This window comes from Carassius carassius, chromosome 26 (assembly GCF_963082965.1).
Source record: "Carassius carassius chromosome 26, fCarCar2.1, whole genome shotgun sequence".
NCBI classification, from domain to species: Eukaryota; Metazoa; Chordata; class Actinopteri; order Cypriniformes; family Cyprinidae; genus Carassius; species Carassius carassius.
In genome coordinates this window covers 30,471,320-30,489,532 of record NC_081780.1, presented here as the reverse complement: position 1 = coordinate 30,489,532, position 18,213 = coordinate 30,471,320, and the positions used below count along the sequence as shown (strand labels likewise).

Sequence of the window (18,213 nt, the reverse complement as noted above, 5' to 3'; positions counted from 1 at the left end):
TATTGCATTCTTTTTCTCATTAATGTACACACATCACCCCATATAGACAGAAAAACACAGAATTGTTGACATTTTTACACATTAAAAAAGAGAAACCGAAATATCACATGGTCCTAAGTATTCAGACCCTTTGCTGTGACACTCATATATTTAACTCAGGTGCTGTCCATTTCTTCTGATCATCCTTGAGATGGTTCAACACCTTCATTTGAGTCCAGCTGTGTTTGATTATACTGATTGGACTTGATTAGGAGAGCCACACACCTGTTGTAAAAAGTCCACCATCACTGCAGCCCTCCACCAGTCGGGGCTTTATGGCAGAGTGACACGACGGAAGCCTCTCCTCAGTGCAAGACACATGAAAGCCCGCATGGAGTAAAAAAAAAAACACCCGAAGGGATTCTGGTCTGATGAGACCAAGACAGAACTTTTTGGCCTTAATTCTAAGCGGTATATGTGGAGAAAACCAGACACTGCTCATCACCTGTCCAGTACAGTCCTAACAGTGAAGCATGGTGGGGGCAGCATCATGCTGTGGAGTTGTTTTTCAGCTGCATGGACAGGACGACTGGTTGCAATCGAGGGAAAGATGAATGCAGCCAAGTGCAGGGATATCCTGGATGAAAACCTTCTCCAGAGTGCTCAGGACCACAGACTGGGCCGAAGGTTTACCTTCCAACAAGACAATGACCCGAAGCACACAGCTAAAATAATGAAGGAGTGGCTTCACAGCAACTCAATTGAAGCATCTCTGGAGAGACCTGAAAATGGCTGTCCACCAACGTTTACCATCCAACCTGACAGAACTGGAGAGGATTTGCAAGGAGGAATGGCAGAGGATCCCCAAATCCAGGTGTGAAAAACGTGTTGCATCTTTCCCAAAAAGACTCATGGCTGTATTAGATCAAAAGGGTGCTTCTACTGAGCAAAGGGTCTGAATACTTAGGACCATGTGATATTTCAGTTTTTCTTTTTTAATAAATGTGCAAAAATGTCAAAAATTCTGTGTTTTCTGTCAATATGGGGTGCTGTGTGCACATTAATGAGGAAATAAAATGGACTCAAATGGCTGCAATATAAGAGTGAAAAATTTAAGGGGGTCTGAATATTTTCCGTACCCACTGTATATGTTCCATTCAAAGTGCATTGAAGTCTGCGAGACGTGAATTTAAATTGTATTTATTTACAGAGGTATGTGTCACACACATCAAAAAATGGCATTATGTGTGTAATGATTTAAAACTTCCTAGTCATCGGCAAGAAGGAGGCGGGAACCGGCGGACAATCAAATAACATTTTAATAATACAAAATAAACAAAACAGCGCACCAGCCCCTCACGGACGACTGGTGAGCTCAAATAAAAACCAAAACACAACTAAAAGCTCAGGCCTGGTCCTCTCTCATCCTTCACTGTCGTCGCTCCAGTTTTATATCCTTCCATCTCCTCCGTGGGCCTCGAGACCGGCGGTTCGAACAGGTGTAGCTCATCTCCAATCACTCCACCGGCCTCGCTCCCACGTCCCTCGGCCCCGCCCCACTCGTCACATACCCCCATCGCCCCTCGCAGGCCGGGGGGTACTCCTGAGACTGCGCTCTACTCCCCCCTCCCTCCGGGGGGGACCGCTCACGGGGACCTGCGGGAACCTGGGGGTAGGACAGACGAGGCGAGAGAAACAGAGATGGAAGGAGGAGCAACAAAGACGAGAGAGGGGAGAGAGGGAAAAAAAATAAATTCCGGTTCCCAGACGCACTGCTGCTCGGCCCTCCACCAGCTGGGTGATCTCCTCCGCGGTGCCTGGCGGTGGCACTGGACGGCCCTCGGCGGACGGCACGACACCCCTCCGGTTTTGGGCAGCCGGCAGGAGTCCCCCGTTCCCTGCTCCTCCGGATTCCTTCACGGAGGCAGAAGGCTCCGGCCCCCTGGCGAACGGCGCCGACTCCTCCGCTCCCTCACGGACGGCAGCCGTCCCTCCACATCGCGGGCGGCCGGCAGCGAGCTCGCCCATCCCCGGCAACTCGCTCCAGTCCACCGCCTCGAGCGTCCATGGCGGCATCCTCCTTGCCAGCTCGATGGCACCGCGGATTCACCACAGCAGCAAGGGATCTTCAGCAGCGAGTCCCTCCTTCTCCCGGGCTTCGGCACCACTGTAATGATTTAAAACTTCCTAGTCATCGGCAAGAAGGAGGCGGGAACCGGCGGACAATCAAATAACATTTTAATAATACAAAATAAACACAAAACAGCGCACTAGCCCCTCACGGACGACTGGTGCGCTCAAATAAAAACCAAAACACAACTAAACGCCCAGGCCTGGTCCTCTCTCGTCAATCACTGTCGTCGCTCCAGTTTTATATCCTTCCATCTCCTCCGTGGGCCTCGAGACCGGTGGGTCGAACAGGTGTAGTTCATCTCCAATCACTCCACCGGCCTCGCTCCCACGTCCCTCGGCCCCGCCCCACTCGTCACAATGTGCAATGTACATGTTTGAATAGACAACAAATATTTATTTAAATGTAGGTTATTATAGTTAAAAATAAATAGTAACTGCGCTTTTAAAATGGACTATATGTGAAAACACTAGGGCTGCCCCCTAACAGTTAATTGACGAGATGAGGCATAGTCAATTGTTTTTTTTAGTCGCTTAGTCACAGGTAGAGTTGGGTTGAAATCTTTCAGATATTGATACCAATACCTTGACTTCAATGACAGTCCATGAACGGTACTTTTTTCGATACCAATTTTATTAAACCAATTTAAGATTAAAATGGTCTAAATTATTTGGTTTTATTTATTCAGCTTGTTGACATTTACACCGAAACTTAAAGACTTAAACTTAAAATAGATTTAATTTTCCACATCTTCTAGGCTAGGGCTACACTAGTGCATTTTCATTTTAAAATGCATATCTCAGAACAAATCATAATTTCTTTTAATTTTCTTATTATTTACTGATGAACATTAGCTGCTTCTAGTGCTTTCTGCCTGCGTTTTCTCTTCCGTGATCACTGTTTTTACTCTGCTCTTTTCTGAAATGCTGTGGAAACGCCAGTATGGATGAGGATCATTTTCAGTTAAAAATGCAATTTAAAAAGGGGGAAGTTGTGGCCTAGTGGTTAGAGAGTTTTACTCCTAACCCCCTAGGGTTGTGTGTTCAAGTCTTGGGCTGGCAATACCACGACTGATGTGCCCTTGAGCAAGGCACCAATTCCCCAACTGCTCACCGGGCGCCGGAGCATAAATGATGCCCACTGCTCCGGGTGTGTGTTCACTGCTTTGTGTGTGCAATTTGGATGGGTTAAATGCAGACCACGAATTCTGAGAATGGGTCACCATACTTGGCTGTATGTCACGTCACTCTTACTTTTTTCCCATTTTCACTAAAATGAAAATGCTCTAGTCTAGTGTAAACGTAGTCTTGCAGCTATGGGGTTGATGCTTACTACAGCCTCAGGTGTGCGCCACGTTTCTGGGTGTAACCTAGTCCTTTTCCTTTATGCCTAAACAGCACTTGATTTAGGCACATCAAGCATGCTTATTGGCTCACTGAAACAAAATTGAAAAGATGTTTTAAGATTACATGCAACTCCTGTTTCAGTACACTTCAAGTGTATATGAGGTTGTACAACACGTTGTTGGTTTTAAATGGTTAGTTCACCTAAAAAATGAAAATTAGACCATAAGTTACTCACCCTGAAGTCATCTGAAGTGTTTATGACTTCCTTCTTTCAGACGAATCCATTCTGAGTTATTAAAAAAAATTGTCTTTGAACTTTCAAGCTGCATCAGTCCAAGAAAAGTGTCTCCGGGGGTGAACAAAGGTTTCCTGTAGCAAATTGATGCATTTTTGCAAGAAAAACATCCATATTCAAAACTTAATAATCACTTGATTCTAACTTGCACTCACTATTGCAGATGACGTATGGAGGTCATCGCTGCGCATACACTGCTCAGAAGTGACGCACGTGGAAATATTTTGGAGGGATCAAAACAAAACAACGGTCACTAACTAAAGTACAAAATGAGGATTTGTAAAGGTTGTCAGAGGATTTCAATATAAGCCAAGAGGAAACCTTTCCTTTAATAAAGTAATGAAACTTTGCTTCCTTTGCCCCTCTAAACAAACGTTGGTTTTCTCGAGACTCACCGGTGCATGCGCTAACCTCTGTCATTCTCCCGGAACTGCTTAGTTTACAAATGTTGGTGCAAGCTAGATTCACGTAGGCCTAGGCTAAAGAAGGTATCGGTATTTATCGACGGTGCATCATTTATAAACGCAGTGATGCAGACAGCTCACACAAACACGAACACATGCTGAATTGAGTGCTGTGCCTGCCTGTGATGAGGAGGTTGTGAATAATTAAAGAATATATATATATATATATATTAGCCGAATCTAAAATGAACATTTGAATGTTGGGAGTGCGTCAGGGAGAGTCATCAGTGGCACGCAAGATGCGATGATGTAAATGACGTTGCATTTTAATGTTTTGTTAGTCTACTCTAGCCCGCAAGACGTGCCGCTGCTGTCTTATACATTCTAAATATTAGAGAAATATAGAAGCTCAGTGTGGAGAATATCGTGATTAGTTTAAAAGAATGCATATTCAGCGCAATTTTACATAGAAAAATATGACTGCTGCACTCGTGTCTCACATGAGAAGTAGCCATGCAAAGTTAAAACAGTGTAAACCTTTAGAAAAAAACACGTACATTTGTGGAGGTGTTTTCCTTTTCACTGCGTCTCTTATTTAAAAAAAAAGAAGAAAAAAAAGCAATTTGCTTGATGGGCGATTTGGCTCTTTGTATTAAGCAATGCATAAATACATGATGTTATTTTGTTCATAATTGTTCATGCAATTTCTGAAATTATATTTGATATTTATGAATTCATTTAGATCAGGGGTGCCCAACCCTGCTCCTGGCGATCGACTGTCCTGCAAAGTTTAGCTCCAATCCTAATCAAACACACCTGAAGCAACTAATTAAGGTCTTAAGGCTCACTTAAAAATGAAAGGTGTGTTTGATTAGGGTTGGCGCCAAAATTTGCAGGACAGTCGATCGCCAGGAGCAGGGTTGGGCACTAGGGCGGTCACTTTTGTGAAAAAATCATTTTCGATTTTTAAGACATAAGTGTTCATTGAATCGATTGTAAAATCGATTTTCCATGTCTAAAAAAAGACGTTTCCTTTTTCAACACCAAATAACGGACGAACGTAAAGAGAGCGCTGGAAACGCACAAGTCAGCAATATTTCTTATTTATTGGCATGAAGTTTCGTGCAGAATAACAAACAGCAACAGGAGTGAAACATTCTCAAATAAATATATATGCAGAGGGGACGGCTGCCATAAAAGAAAAACATCACTGCAGGCTTCAACCAGGCTGCATTTATGATTTAGGCAATTCAAAAATCTCCAAGATTATTTTAAATAATGATTCAATCCATTTCAAACAACTGTTTAAAAAAATTAAACTTTAAATGGACTTGAGAACAGGCCACGTGTGTTTTTTATTGAACGTAACCGCACTAGGCAGGCATAATGAAATGTGCAAAAAGGCTAGGGCCATTACAAATTTATTGGACAGGAAAACAAGTCGATCAACATTTCCAGGGTCCAGAGCAGAGCGTTTTTTATTCACTATATGTCCAGCTGTTGAGAAGACGTGCTCCCAGGGACACTCAGGTACAGCTGCGGAAGGTGGGGGTATTACTGCCAATTTTCCACCACAAAAGCCGGTCGCTGTCAGCTTGCAATGGTCCTTTTCATAACTCAGAATCTCCTGTAACTAGATGCGCGAATGAGGCGAATTCGGGTCTACAGCGCCGCGAGACCTCCAGACGCGCGTAAACGCTTCTTTACATTGACTTAACATTGAAATCATTCGCGCCAGACGCTCTATTCGCGTTTGGTGTGAACGCAGCATAAGAGGTCACTTTCGACGTCACTGGGTCTTATAGGCGCGTAAAAATTGCTGGTATTTTCTGTCTGGCTTTCGCATGGCATGCTGCACTTTTGGAATTCTTTATTTTCTTTTTCTGCTTGTTTGCGAGTTTTGTTACATCTATATTTTTTAATTGTTTAATTATTTTAAAATTAATAGTGTACATATTTAGTTAAAATCGATTCCCTATTTTCATTTTCGAAACTTTTTTTGGTTGGTCCGATCGATTGTGCAATTGATTTTCGAACTAAAAGTGACAGCCCTATTGGGCACCCTTGATTTAGATGTAGTGCAGGTTTTTAATGTGCTGCTTTATTTTGCTCATTGTGCCCTCCTGTGGTCTTGGGATACAAGAAAAAAGTTTCCTTTAATCTACATAGAAAACATTTCTAAAATTAAATCATTTCTAATGTTTAACTTTAATTGTTTTTGATTGTTAAAACAAAAATATTTGTTGTTTGTCTCAATAAATTGGGTTAATTAAAAAATGCAGTGGTTAAATGTACACATTTTTTCTATTTCTCTTTGTTTTACAAAAGGTCATGAAAAATGTTAATTATTGAGACAGATATATATATATATATAAAATATCGATTATACAGTTGATAATTTTTTTTAGCTATATTGCCCAGGCCTAGGTTTAAGTGATTAAGTTTGAATATGGATCTATTTCTTACAAAAACGCATAGATTCGCTAAAGAAGCCCTTTGTTGTCCCCCCGGTTGCGCTTTTTATTAAACTTCTCTTGGACTGATGCAGTGCAACACCCGCTGAGTGGCATCAAACAGCTTGAAATATTAAAGAATTTTTCAATTAACTCAGACGATTTGTCTGAAAGAAAAAAGTCATATACACCTAAGATGAATTCAGGGTGAGTAATTTATGGCCTAAATCTGGACTAAGCTATTGATGTTTTACATGTTTAAATGTTTGTCTTTTTTCTTTTTTGCCTTAGACTTGACGGCAACTAAAGAGAAGAATGAAGTGCTGAATAAAATGGAAGAAGATCAGCATGAGAACCATCATGATTTCATAACTGAAGAAAAATCTTTCAATGGCTCCGAGATTAAGAAGACTTCCCCCCGAAAAACAGTTAAAAAAGCGATAGGAGCTAGAAGTTGTTTTACCTGCTTTCAGTGTGGAAAGCTTTTCACTCAAAAAGGAAGCCTTATCAGGCATATGAGAATTCACACTGGAGAGAAGCCTTTCACCTGCCTTCAGTGTGGAAAACACTTCAGTCACAAAGCAAACCTTACCAGGCATATGAGAATTCACACTGGAGAGAAGCCTTACACATGCCAACAGTGTGGAAAGAGTTTTCATCAACATGTAAACCTTAAAGTACACATGAGAACTCACAATTGTGAAAAACTTTATTCGTGCCAGCAGTGTGGAAAAAGTTTTGCTCAACAAGGAAACCTCGACGTCCACATGAAAATTCATACAGAAGAAAACCCTTTTACCTGTCAACAGTGTGGAAAAAGTTTTGCTCAACAGGGAAACCTCGACGTCCACATGAAAATTCATACAGAAGAAAACCCTTTAACTTGTCAACAGTGTGGAAAAAGTTTCAAACGAATAGGAAACCTTAAGTACCACATGAGATTTCACACTAGGGAAAAGCCTTACACATGCCTTCAGTGCGGAAAGAGTTTTGATCAAAATGAAAAGCTTGAAGTACATGTGAAAGTTCACAGTGGAGACAAACCTTTCACCTGCCTTCAGTGTGGAAAACACTTCAGTCACAAAGCAAACCTTACCAGGCATATGAGAATTCACACTGGAGAGAAGCCTTACACATGCCAACAGTGTGGAAAGAGTTTTCATCAACATGTAAACCTTAAAGTAGACATGAGAACTCACAATCGTGAAAAACTTTATTCGTGCCAGCAGTGTGGAAAAAGTTTTGCTCAACAGGGAAACCTCGACGTCCACATGAAAATTCATACAGAAGAAAACCCTTTAACTTGTCAACAGTGTGGAAAAAGTTTCAAACGAATAGGAAACCTTAAGTACCACATGAGAATTCACGCTAGAAAAAAGCTTTACACATGCCATCAGTGTGGAAAAAGTTTCACTCAAAATGAAAAGCTTGAAGAACACATGACAATTCACACCGGAGAAAACCTTTGCACCAGCCAACAGTGTGGAGTAAGTTTCACTCAAAATGAGATTCTCAATATGGACAAGAAAATTCAGACTGGGGAGAAGCCTTACACATGCCCTCAGTGTGGAAAGGGTTTTCATCAACAAAGAAACCTTGAAGTCCACATGAAAGTTCATACAGGAGAAAGGCCTTTTACCTGCCAACAGTGTGGCAAACAATTCAACCAAAAAGTAAACCTTGAAGCTCACTTGAAAGTACACACTGGAGAAAGCCATTTCACTTGCAAGCAGTGCAGAAAACATTTCACTACAAAAGGAAGCCTTAACAGGCATATGCGAATACACAGTGGAGAGAAGTCTTACTCATGCCCTCAGTGTGGAGTAAGTTTCACACAAAAAGTGGTTCTCAATAGGCACATAAGAAATCATACTAGGGAAAAGCCTTACACATGCCCTCAGTGTGGAAAGAGTTTTGATCAAAATGAAAAGCTTGAAGTACATATGAGAATTCACACTGGAGAGAAGCCTTTCACCTGCCTTCAGTGTGGAAAACACTTCAGTCACAAAGCAAACCTTACCAGGCATATGAGAATTCACACTGGAGAGAAGCCTTACACATGCCAACAGTGTGGAAAGAGTTTTCATCAACATATAAACCTTAAAGTACACATGAGAACTCACAATCGTGGAAAACTTTATTCGTGCCAGCAGTGTGGAAAAAGTTTTGCTCAACAAGGAAACCTCGACGTCCACATGAAAATTCATACAGAAGAAAACCCTTTTAGCTGTCAACAGTGTGGAAAAAGTTTTGCTCAACAGGGAAACCTCGACGTCCACATGAAAATTCATACAGAAGAAAACCCTTTTACCCATCAACAGTGTGGAAAAAGTTTTGCTCAACAGGGAAACCTCGACGTCCACATGAAAATTCATACAGAAGAAAACCCTTTTACCCATCAACAGTGTGGAAAAAGTTTTGCTCAACAGGGAAACCTCGACGTCCACATGAAAATTCATACAGAAGAAAACCCTTTAACTTGTCAACAGTGTGGAAAAAGTTTCAAACGAAAAGGAACCCTTAAGTACCACATGAGATTTCACACTAGAGAAAAGCTTTACACATGCCATCAGTGTGGAAAAAGTTTCACTCAAAATGACAAGCTTGAAGAACACATGAGAATTCACACCGGAGAAAACCTTTCCACCAGCCAACAGTGTGGAGTAAGTTTCACTCAAAATGAGATTCTCAATATGGACAAGAAAACTCAGACTGGGGAGAAGCCTTACACATGCCAACAGTGTGGAAAGGGTTTTCATCAACAAAGAAACCTTGAAGTCCACATGAAAGTGCATACAGGAGAAAGGCCTTTTACCTGCCAACAGTGTGGAAAACAATTCAACCAAAAAGTAAACCTTGAAGCTCACTTGAAAGTACACACTGGAGAAAGCCATTTCACTTGCAAGCAGTGCAGAAAACATTTCACTACAAAAGGAAACCTTAACAGGCATATGCGAATACACAGTGGAGAGAAGTCTTACTCATGCCCTCAGTGTGGAGTAAGTTTCACACAAAAAGTGGTTCTCAATAGGCACATAAGAAATCATACTAGGGAAAAGCCTTACACATGCCTTCAGTGCGGAAAGAGTTTTGATCAAAATGAAAAGCTTGAAGTACATATGAGAATTCACACCGGAGAGAAGCCTTTCACCTGCCTTCAGTGTGGAAAACACTTCAGTCACAAAGCAAACCTTACCAGGCATATGAGAATTCACACTGGAGAGAAGCCTTACACATGCCAACAGTGTGGAAAGAGTTTTCATCAACATGTAAACCTTAAAGTACACATGAGAACTCACAATCGTGAAAAACTTTATTCGTGCCAGCAGTGTGGAAAAAGTTTTGCTCAACAAGGAAACCTCGACGTCCACATGAAAATTCATACAGAAGAAAACCCTTTTACCTGTCAACAGTGTGGAAAAAGTTTTGCTCAACAGGGAAACCTCGACGTCCACATGAAAATTCATACAGAAGAAAACCCTTTTACCTGTCAACAGTGTGGAAAAAGTTTTGCTCAACAGGGAAACCTCGACCTCCACATGAAAATTCATACAGAAGAAAACCCTTTAACTTGTCAACAGTGTGGAAAAAGTTTCAAACGAATAGGAAACTTTAAGTACCACATGAGAATTCACACTAGAAAAAAGCTTTACACATGCCATCAGTGTGGAAAAAGTTTCACTCAAAATGAAAAGCTTGAAGAACACATGACAATTCACACCGGAGAAAACCTTTCCACCAGCCAACAGTGTGGAGTAAGTTTCACTCAAAATGAGATTCTCAATATGGACAAGAAAATTCAGACTGGGGAGAAGCCTTACACATGCCAACAGTGTGGAAAGGGTTTTCATCAACAAAGAAACCTTGAAGTCCACATGAAAGTGCATACAGGAGAAAGGCCTTTTACCTGCCAACAGTGTGGCAAACAATTCAACCAAAAAGTAAACCTTGAAGCTCACTTGAAAGTACACACTGGAGAAAGCCATTTCACTTGCAAGCAGTGCAGAAAACATTTCACTACAAAAGGAAGCCTTAACAGGCATATGCGAATACACAGTGGAGAGAAGTCTTACTCATGCCCTCAGTGTGGAGTAAGTTTCACACAAAAAGTGGTTCTCAATAGGCACATAAGAAATCATACTAGGGAAAAGCCTTACACATGCCCTCAGTGTGGAAAGAGTTTTGATCAAAATGAAAAGCTTGAAGTACATATGAGAATTCACACTGGAGAGAAGCCTTTCACCTGCCTTCAGTGTGGAAAACACTTCAGTCACAAAGCAAACCTTACCAGGCATATGAGAATTCACACTGGAGAGAAGCCTTACACATGCCAACAGTGTGGAAAGAGTTTTCATCAACATGTAAACCTTAAAGTACACATGAGAACTCACAATCGTGGAAAACTTTATTCGTGCCAGCAGTGTGGAAAAAGTTTTGCTCAACAAGGAAACCTCGACGTCCACATGAAAATTCATACAGAAGAAAACCCTTTTACCTGTCAACAGTGTGGAAAAAGTTTCAAACGAAAAGGAACCCTTAAGTACCACATGAGATTTCACACTAGAGAAAAGCTTTACACATGCCATCAGTGTGGAAAAAGTTTCACTCAAAATGACAAGCTTGAAGAACACATGAGAATTCACACCGGAGAAAACCTTTCCACCAGCCAACAGTGTGGAGTAAGTTTTACTCAAAATGAGATTCTCAATATGGACAAGAAAACTCAGACTGGGGAGAAGCCTTACACATGCCAACAGTGTGGAAAGGGTTTTCATCAACAAAGAAACCTTGAAGTCCACATGAAAGTGCATACAGGAGAAAGGCCTTTTACCTGCCAACAGTGTGGAAAACAATTCAACCAAAAAGTAAACCTTGAAGCTCACTTGAAAGTACACACTGGAGAAAGCCATTTCACTTGCAAGCAGTGCAGAAAACATTTCACTACAAAAGGAAGCCTTAACAGGCATATGCGAATACACAGTGGAGAGAAGTCTTACTCATGCCCTCAGTGTGGAGTAAGTTTCACACAAAAAGTGGTTCTCAATAGGCACATAAGAAATCATACTAGGGAAAAGCCTTACACATGCCTTCAGTGCGGAAAGAGTTTTGATCAAAATGAAAAGCTTGAAGTACATGTGAAAGTTCACAGTGGAGAAAAACCTTTCACCTGCCTTCAGTGTGGAAAACACTTCAGTCACAAAGCAAACCTTACCAGGCATATGAGAATTCACACTGGAGAGAAGCCTTACACATGCCAACAGTGTGGAAAGAGTTTTCATCAACATGTAAACCTTAAAGTACACATGAGAACTCACAATCGTGAAAAACTTTATTCGTGCCAGCAGTGTGGAAAAAGGTTTGCTCAACAAGGAAACCTCGACTTCCACATGAAAATTCATACAGAAGAAAACCCTTTTACCTGTCAACAGTGTGGAAAAAGTTTTGCTCAACAGGGAAACCTCGACGTCCACATGAAAAATCATACAGAAGAAAACCCTTTTACCTGTCAACAGTGTGGAAAAAGTTTTGCTCAACAGGGAAACCTCGACGTCCACATGAAAATTCATACAGAAGAAAACCCTTTTACCTGTCAACAGTGTGGAAAATGTTTCAAACGAAAAGAAAACCTTAAGTACCACATGAGAATTCACACTAGAAAAAAGCTTTACACATGCCATCAGTGTGGGAAGAGTTTTCATCAACAAAGAAACCTTGAAGGCCACATGAAAGTTCATACAGGAGAAAGGGCTTTTACCTGCCAACAGTGTGGAAAATGTTTCACTCAAAAAGGAAACCTTACCAGGCATTTGAGAATTCACACTGGAGAGAAGCCTTACACATGCCTTCAGTGTGGAAAAAGTTTCCATCAACATGAACACCTTAAACTCCACATGAGTATTCATACAGGAGAAAGGCCTTTTACTTGTCAACAGTGTGGAAAGAGTTTCAAACGAAAAGGAACCCTTAAGTACCACATGAGAATTCACACTAGAGAAAAGCTTTACACATACCATCAGTGTGGAAAGAGTTTCACTCAAAATGAAAAGCTTAAAGAACACATGACAATTCATACCAGAGAAAACCTTTCCACCAGCCAACAGTGTGGAGTAAGTTTCACTCAAAATGAGATTCTCAATATGGACAAGAAAATTCAGACTGGGGAGAAGCCTTACACATGCCCTCAGTGTGGAAAGGGTTTTCATCAACAAAGAAACCTTGAAGTCCACATGAAAGTGCATACAGGAGAAAGGCCTTTTACCTGTCAACAGTGTGGAAAATGTTTTGCTCAACAGGGAAACCTTGATGTTCACATGAAAATTCATACAGAAGAAAACCCTTTTACCTGTCAACAGTGTGGAGAAAGATTCAGAAAGAAATGGATTCTCAACCGGCATATGAGAATTCACACTGGAGATAAGCCTTACATGTGCCTTCAGTGTGGAAAGAGTTTTCATCAACATGGAAACCTTAAACTCCACATGAGTATTCATACAGGAGAAAAGCCTTTTACCTGCCAACAGTGTGGAAAGCATTTCAAACGAAAAGGAAACCTTAATTATCACATGAGAATTCACGCTGGAGAAAAGCCTTACACATGCCATCAGTGTGGAAAGAGTTTTCATCAACATGGAAACCTTAAAGTACACATGAAAATTCACAATCGTGAAAAATTCCTTTGTGCCGGCAGTGTGGAAAAAGTTTTGCTCAACAGGGAAACTTTAAAGTCCATATGAAAAGTCATGCAGGTGAAAGCCCTTTTACCTGCCGTCAATGTTGACAAAGTTTTAACCGAAAAGGAAAACTCAAGGACCACATGAGAGTACACACTTTCACTTGCCTTCAGTGTGGAAAAAGAGAGCCCACACTGGAGGGGAAGTCATACATATGTCCTAAGTGTGGAAAGTGTTTCATTCAGCATGGAGATCTTAAAGTCCATGTGAGAGCTCATACTGGCGAGAGCCCTTTCAACTGTCAATAAAAGGAGATTGAGAGAAACCAGAGACAAAAGGTCTTAATCAACATAGAAACCTTAAAGTGTTAGTTCATCCAATAATTAAAATCAGCTTGTGTTTTACGCACCCTCGAGGCACCTAAGTGTATATGACTTTTCCTCTTTCTGATGAATCCAGTCAGTTATATTAAAAATTGTTCTGGCTATTTCAAGCTCTGTCGTTGCAGTCAGTGGGTGTTGAAGTTGAACTGTTCATAAAGTCATCTTAAGTTCAATCATTGAGGATACACTAAAAATATCAAGTGCTTTCATAGACAGTAAACTAGTGATTTTGTTTTCTTTTTTTTGGTTCCAGGTGATTAATAAAGGCCTTGCAAAGCGATGCGTTTGTGTAAGAAAAACATAAACAAAAACCATATTCACAACTTAACCTTGATCTCTAACTTCAGCTAAATGTCTTATGCATGTTCATGAGAGAGTGTTGTATTAAATTGCTCATGCAACCAAAATATATAACATGAACATTTATCTGAAATTTTGACATCCTGTACCTCAATTGGGACATGTACAACAAAAAGGGGCTTTTTTTTATAATAAAGAAAATAATTGGACAAACAATTATGGCTTCTACTATGGACTCATTGGCAAAAAATTATTTTCTAAAGAAAACCAAAATACAAGCAATAGAAGAAAATAAATACAGTCACAAGTTCAATAAACAGAAATGTATGGGAAAGTCGTGGCCTAATGGTTAGAGAGTCTGACTGGCAATCGAAAGGTTGTGAGTTCGAGTCCCGGGCCGGCAGGAATTGTGGGTGGGGGGAGTGCATGTACAGTTCTCTCTCCAACTTCAATACCACGACTTAGGTGCCCTTGAGCAAGGCACTGAACCCCCAACTGCTCCCCGGGCGCCGCAGCATAAATGGCTGCCCACTGCTCCGGGTGTGTGCTCACAGTGTGTGTGTGTATGTTCACTGCTCTGTGTGTGCACTTTGGATGGGTTAAATGCAGAGCACAAATTCTGAGTATGGGTCACCATACTTGGCTGAATGTCACGTCACTTTCACTTTTTTTCACTTGGTCATGTAGCTTTTGTTTGGAAATTCTGTGAAATCTTGTCCTCTTTCCTTTTAGTCATAACTCCTCTCCCACCCTACACCGAGGAAAGGACATGATAATTTGGGGCTTGTCATATGGTGCAGGGAGCAACAGCTTATTTACATTTAAAGAGACAGGGCCGAAAAACAGCATGTTTCTGCTTCCACTCAAAATAGGAATTTTCAAAATTTTATGATTAATGATCTGTGGGGTATTTTGAGCTAAAACTTCAGAGACACATTCTGGAGACACCTGAGACTTATATTACATGTTGTAAAAAGGGGCATACCATAATTTCTCAAATAAAAACCGGGGCCTTTATTTACCTGAACTGCAGAAGGTAACAAGCTTTTATTAGAGGCAGGCCTTTATTTCTAATTCCATCTGTTTGATAAGTAATTGTTTTAAATAACCCGTTTTAAATTAAAAGCGATAGCGTTCCAATGGACAGAGATCATAACACTAGCACAGAATCAGTTCAGAACCAATCATCAAAAGAATCAGTTCAGTTCAGACGCTCTGTGTGTCAGTCTGCTTCTCACTGAATCACACATGCACAGTATCATCAGCTCCTCGGTTCTCGAATCGGACGCGTCTGACAGAAACGGTTCTCGGTTCAGTGTAATGGTGATCCTAACTTGATTCCCATTGTTTACTTGTTTGAAGGGGTGAAACGGATTGAAGTTGATCGTTTGCACTTTTTTGCCGATTAACCCTTGTGCGTTGTTGGGGACGTTTTCGTCCACTAGGGGGTAAAGTTGAGTCTTATTTTGGCCACAACTTTCTCTGTGTTTCAGCTAATGGAATGAGTTTTGGTGACAAATCTTATTTTGACCCATATTTTGAAATTTTTCAACAACTTAACTGTACACTCTGGGCAAATTCACTACCCTTTCGTTATGTTCATGGATGAAAACATCCACTAAATTAAACTGCTCTAAAAATGTATCAGATAAATATTCTTTTCAATTTTTTTTTGCATAAATCTATTAATCAACCTCAGTCCTGATCAAAACTACCAAATGTTTAAAAAATAAACAAGATTTTAACTCTTTAATTACCAAGTTCATAAATTATGTCACTGATTTGGGGAAAAACCCCCCACAAAATTACATATTTTCAATTTAAAAAGTGATTGTGGACTGGATATTTTTTTTACCTTTTATTACAGTCCTGGGCATGTCAAACACCAATGAAACACCAATGACGGGGTATAACACATCCAAAATATTTACACAAAAGCAGACATTCATGAACAGAAGCTTAGTTACATTCATAAACACAATCATGCTTTGTATGTAGGCCTATACAATATATACAGTACATACCAAAAGTTTGGACACACATGACTATGAAAATTGTAGATTCACACTGAAGGCATCAAAACTATGAACACATGTGGAATTATATGTGGAATTATATACATAACAAAAAAGTGTGAAACAAATGAAAATATGTCATATTGTAGGTTCTTCAAAGTAGTCACCTTTTGCTTTGATTACTGCTTTGCACACTCTTGGCTTTCTCTTGATGAGCTTCAAGAGGTAGTCACCTGAAATGGTCTTCCAACAGTCTTGAAGGAGTTCCCCGAGAGATGCTTAGCACTTGTTGCCCCTTTTGCCTTCTGTCTGCGGTCCAGCTCACCCCTAAACCATCTGGATTGGGTTCAGGTCCGGTGACTGTGGAGGCCAGGTCATCTGGCGCAGCACCCCATCACTCTCCTTCTTGCTCAAATAGCCCTTGATGCCTTCAGTGTGACTCTACAATTTACATAGTCATGAAAATAAAGAAAACTCTTTGAATGAGAAGGTGTGTCCAAACTTTTGGTCTGTACTGTATAGTTATAAACATATGGCTATATTCATGAACCGAGAATAGCCTATCACAGTAAAGTTTTGTCTAATCATTCTTAATGACATTATGCTTGTAACATTATAACTTGTATTACTTTTTTGTATCATTTTGCTGTTTATATTATAGAACATTAACATCCTGGCTTCTTGAAACATTTAGATGCTGTGAATGAAACTTCATAATTCATTTGATTATACATTTCTTCAGGAATTATAGTTTGGACAAAGTCTAACTAGTAAAATGTTTACCCATTATGTGAAACCTAATATAAGTATATAAATAAGTAAAAAAGACTAAGATGTTTATGATCTCTGCTAGATCAAGCCGCTTCATTTTTGTTTCTGAGGAAATGTATATAAGTTAATGGAAGCCTGTTTTTGGATAAATAAACAAGTATTTGTGACTTTTTCCTCACAATTCAGTTTTTTAAGGACATCTCAAAATGCCAGCTTTTCTGCCTTTGGGGGTTACTTGAGGTATGTACCTTCTTACATGCATCGTTGTGAGGTGCTGTCCATGGTGGTGGTGCTGAATTGGTTGTTATAAGTGGAGGGGCCCACATGGAACTTATGGGACCCTTATTTAAAGTCCATATGGGACCCACATTGGACTCACCATTTAATGCAGGCTGGAGAGAGAGAGAGAGAGAGTTAAACTGTATGCAGGACAGCCCAAAAAAAATCTCCTGGTTTTCTTCCGCCATTATGGCAGTTTTTGTCTGCTGCTGTTCTGGGATGAGTTTCATTACTGATTGCCTTGACTGCACTTTGAAACAGCCAATCAGCCGTGATTCACATGGATCTCTGAAAAGTGGTTCAGATTTCTCAAAAGCCTTGCATAATATCTTTGCAAATCCTGACTCATCCATCTCTTTTCTTTTTTCCATGGCCACACAACACTTCCCCTCCCAGAGAATGAAAGCATTGTTCGGTCTTGTGAACTTTTTTTGTCGCCACAGATTATGTGTGTGGAAAATTTGCCTGCTCCTTGTACCGTTTGGCCACTTGGACAAGTAAGTGGTTGACTTTCTGATCTTATGAGTCGCTTAAGCTTTCCTAGAAAGTTCTCAAATGGGAAAGCACTGCAATTATCAAGAGTGACAAAATTAATTGCTTCTGCTGGTCGACGTAGCATGGAATGTATGTTGTACACCATGAAGTGATCTCCATAGATCTCTTTTGTTTTTGCAACAAAGAAAGTCTGTTGTGTTCCACTGCCAGGTTTGGTGAAAGAAGAAGGCTCAAGGCAACACTGAATGCCATGAAGTGATCATACAACTTATCTGCCAGAATCCCTTTTAGCACAATCTTGCCAGTGTATGCTGCAAACTGCCGCAATTCAGTTGCCTTCCACCAATTGATGTCTTCTAGACCCCCCTCGGTTCTCATGCAAAACAGCTTGGAATGGTTTTCCGAAGTGAGAGCAGCCTTTGGGACACTTGATTGATTTGTCCAGGAGACATCCGCACATTCCTCTCTCCTCTCATCCATTCTGTGATAATTTTTTTGTGATTCCCAGGCAGGCTTGATGCATATAATCTATTGGAAATTGATTTATCATGTCCAAAGAGAGACGCACAAATGGGGACCATGAAATGGCCTCATCTTTCTGTCGTCTTGCCATTTCAGTCCGGTAAATCTCATTCGTGTGTAGAGTGAGATTCTCTACCTCTGGGTAGGTCACTCGTCCAGACACACACAT

General features: G+C 40.5%; 1 protein-coding gene across 3 annotated transcripts in view; it reads left to right on the top strand.

Annotated features, from left to right (window-relative positions):
- LOC132106016 (oocyte zinc finger protein XlCOF6-like) overlaps positions 1-18,213 on the top strand; it is a 103,833-nt gene that overhangs the window by 4,953 nt on the left and 80,667 nt on the right. For 2 of the 3 annotated variants that reach the window (XM_059511601.1, XM_059511600.1), the window contains exon 3: positions 6,900-11,964. In XM_059511601.1, the coding sequence (XP_059367584.1) occupies positions 6,900-11,964 (5,065 nt within the window). Of the gene's footprint in view, positions 1-6,899; positions 11,965-12,132; positions 13,333-18,213 lie in introns of all 3 variants that reach the window. The other variant, XM_059511602.1, reaches the window with a different exon arrangement.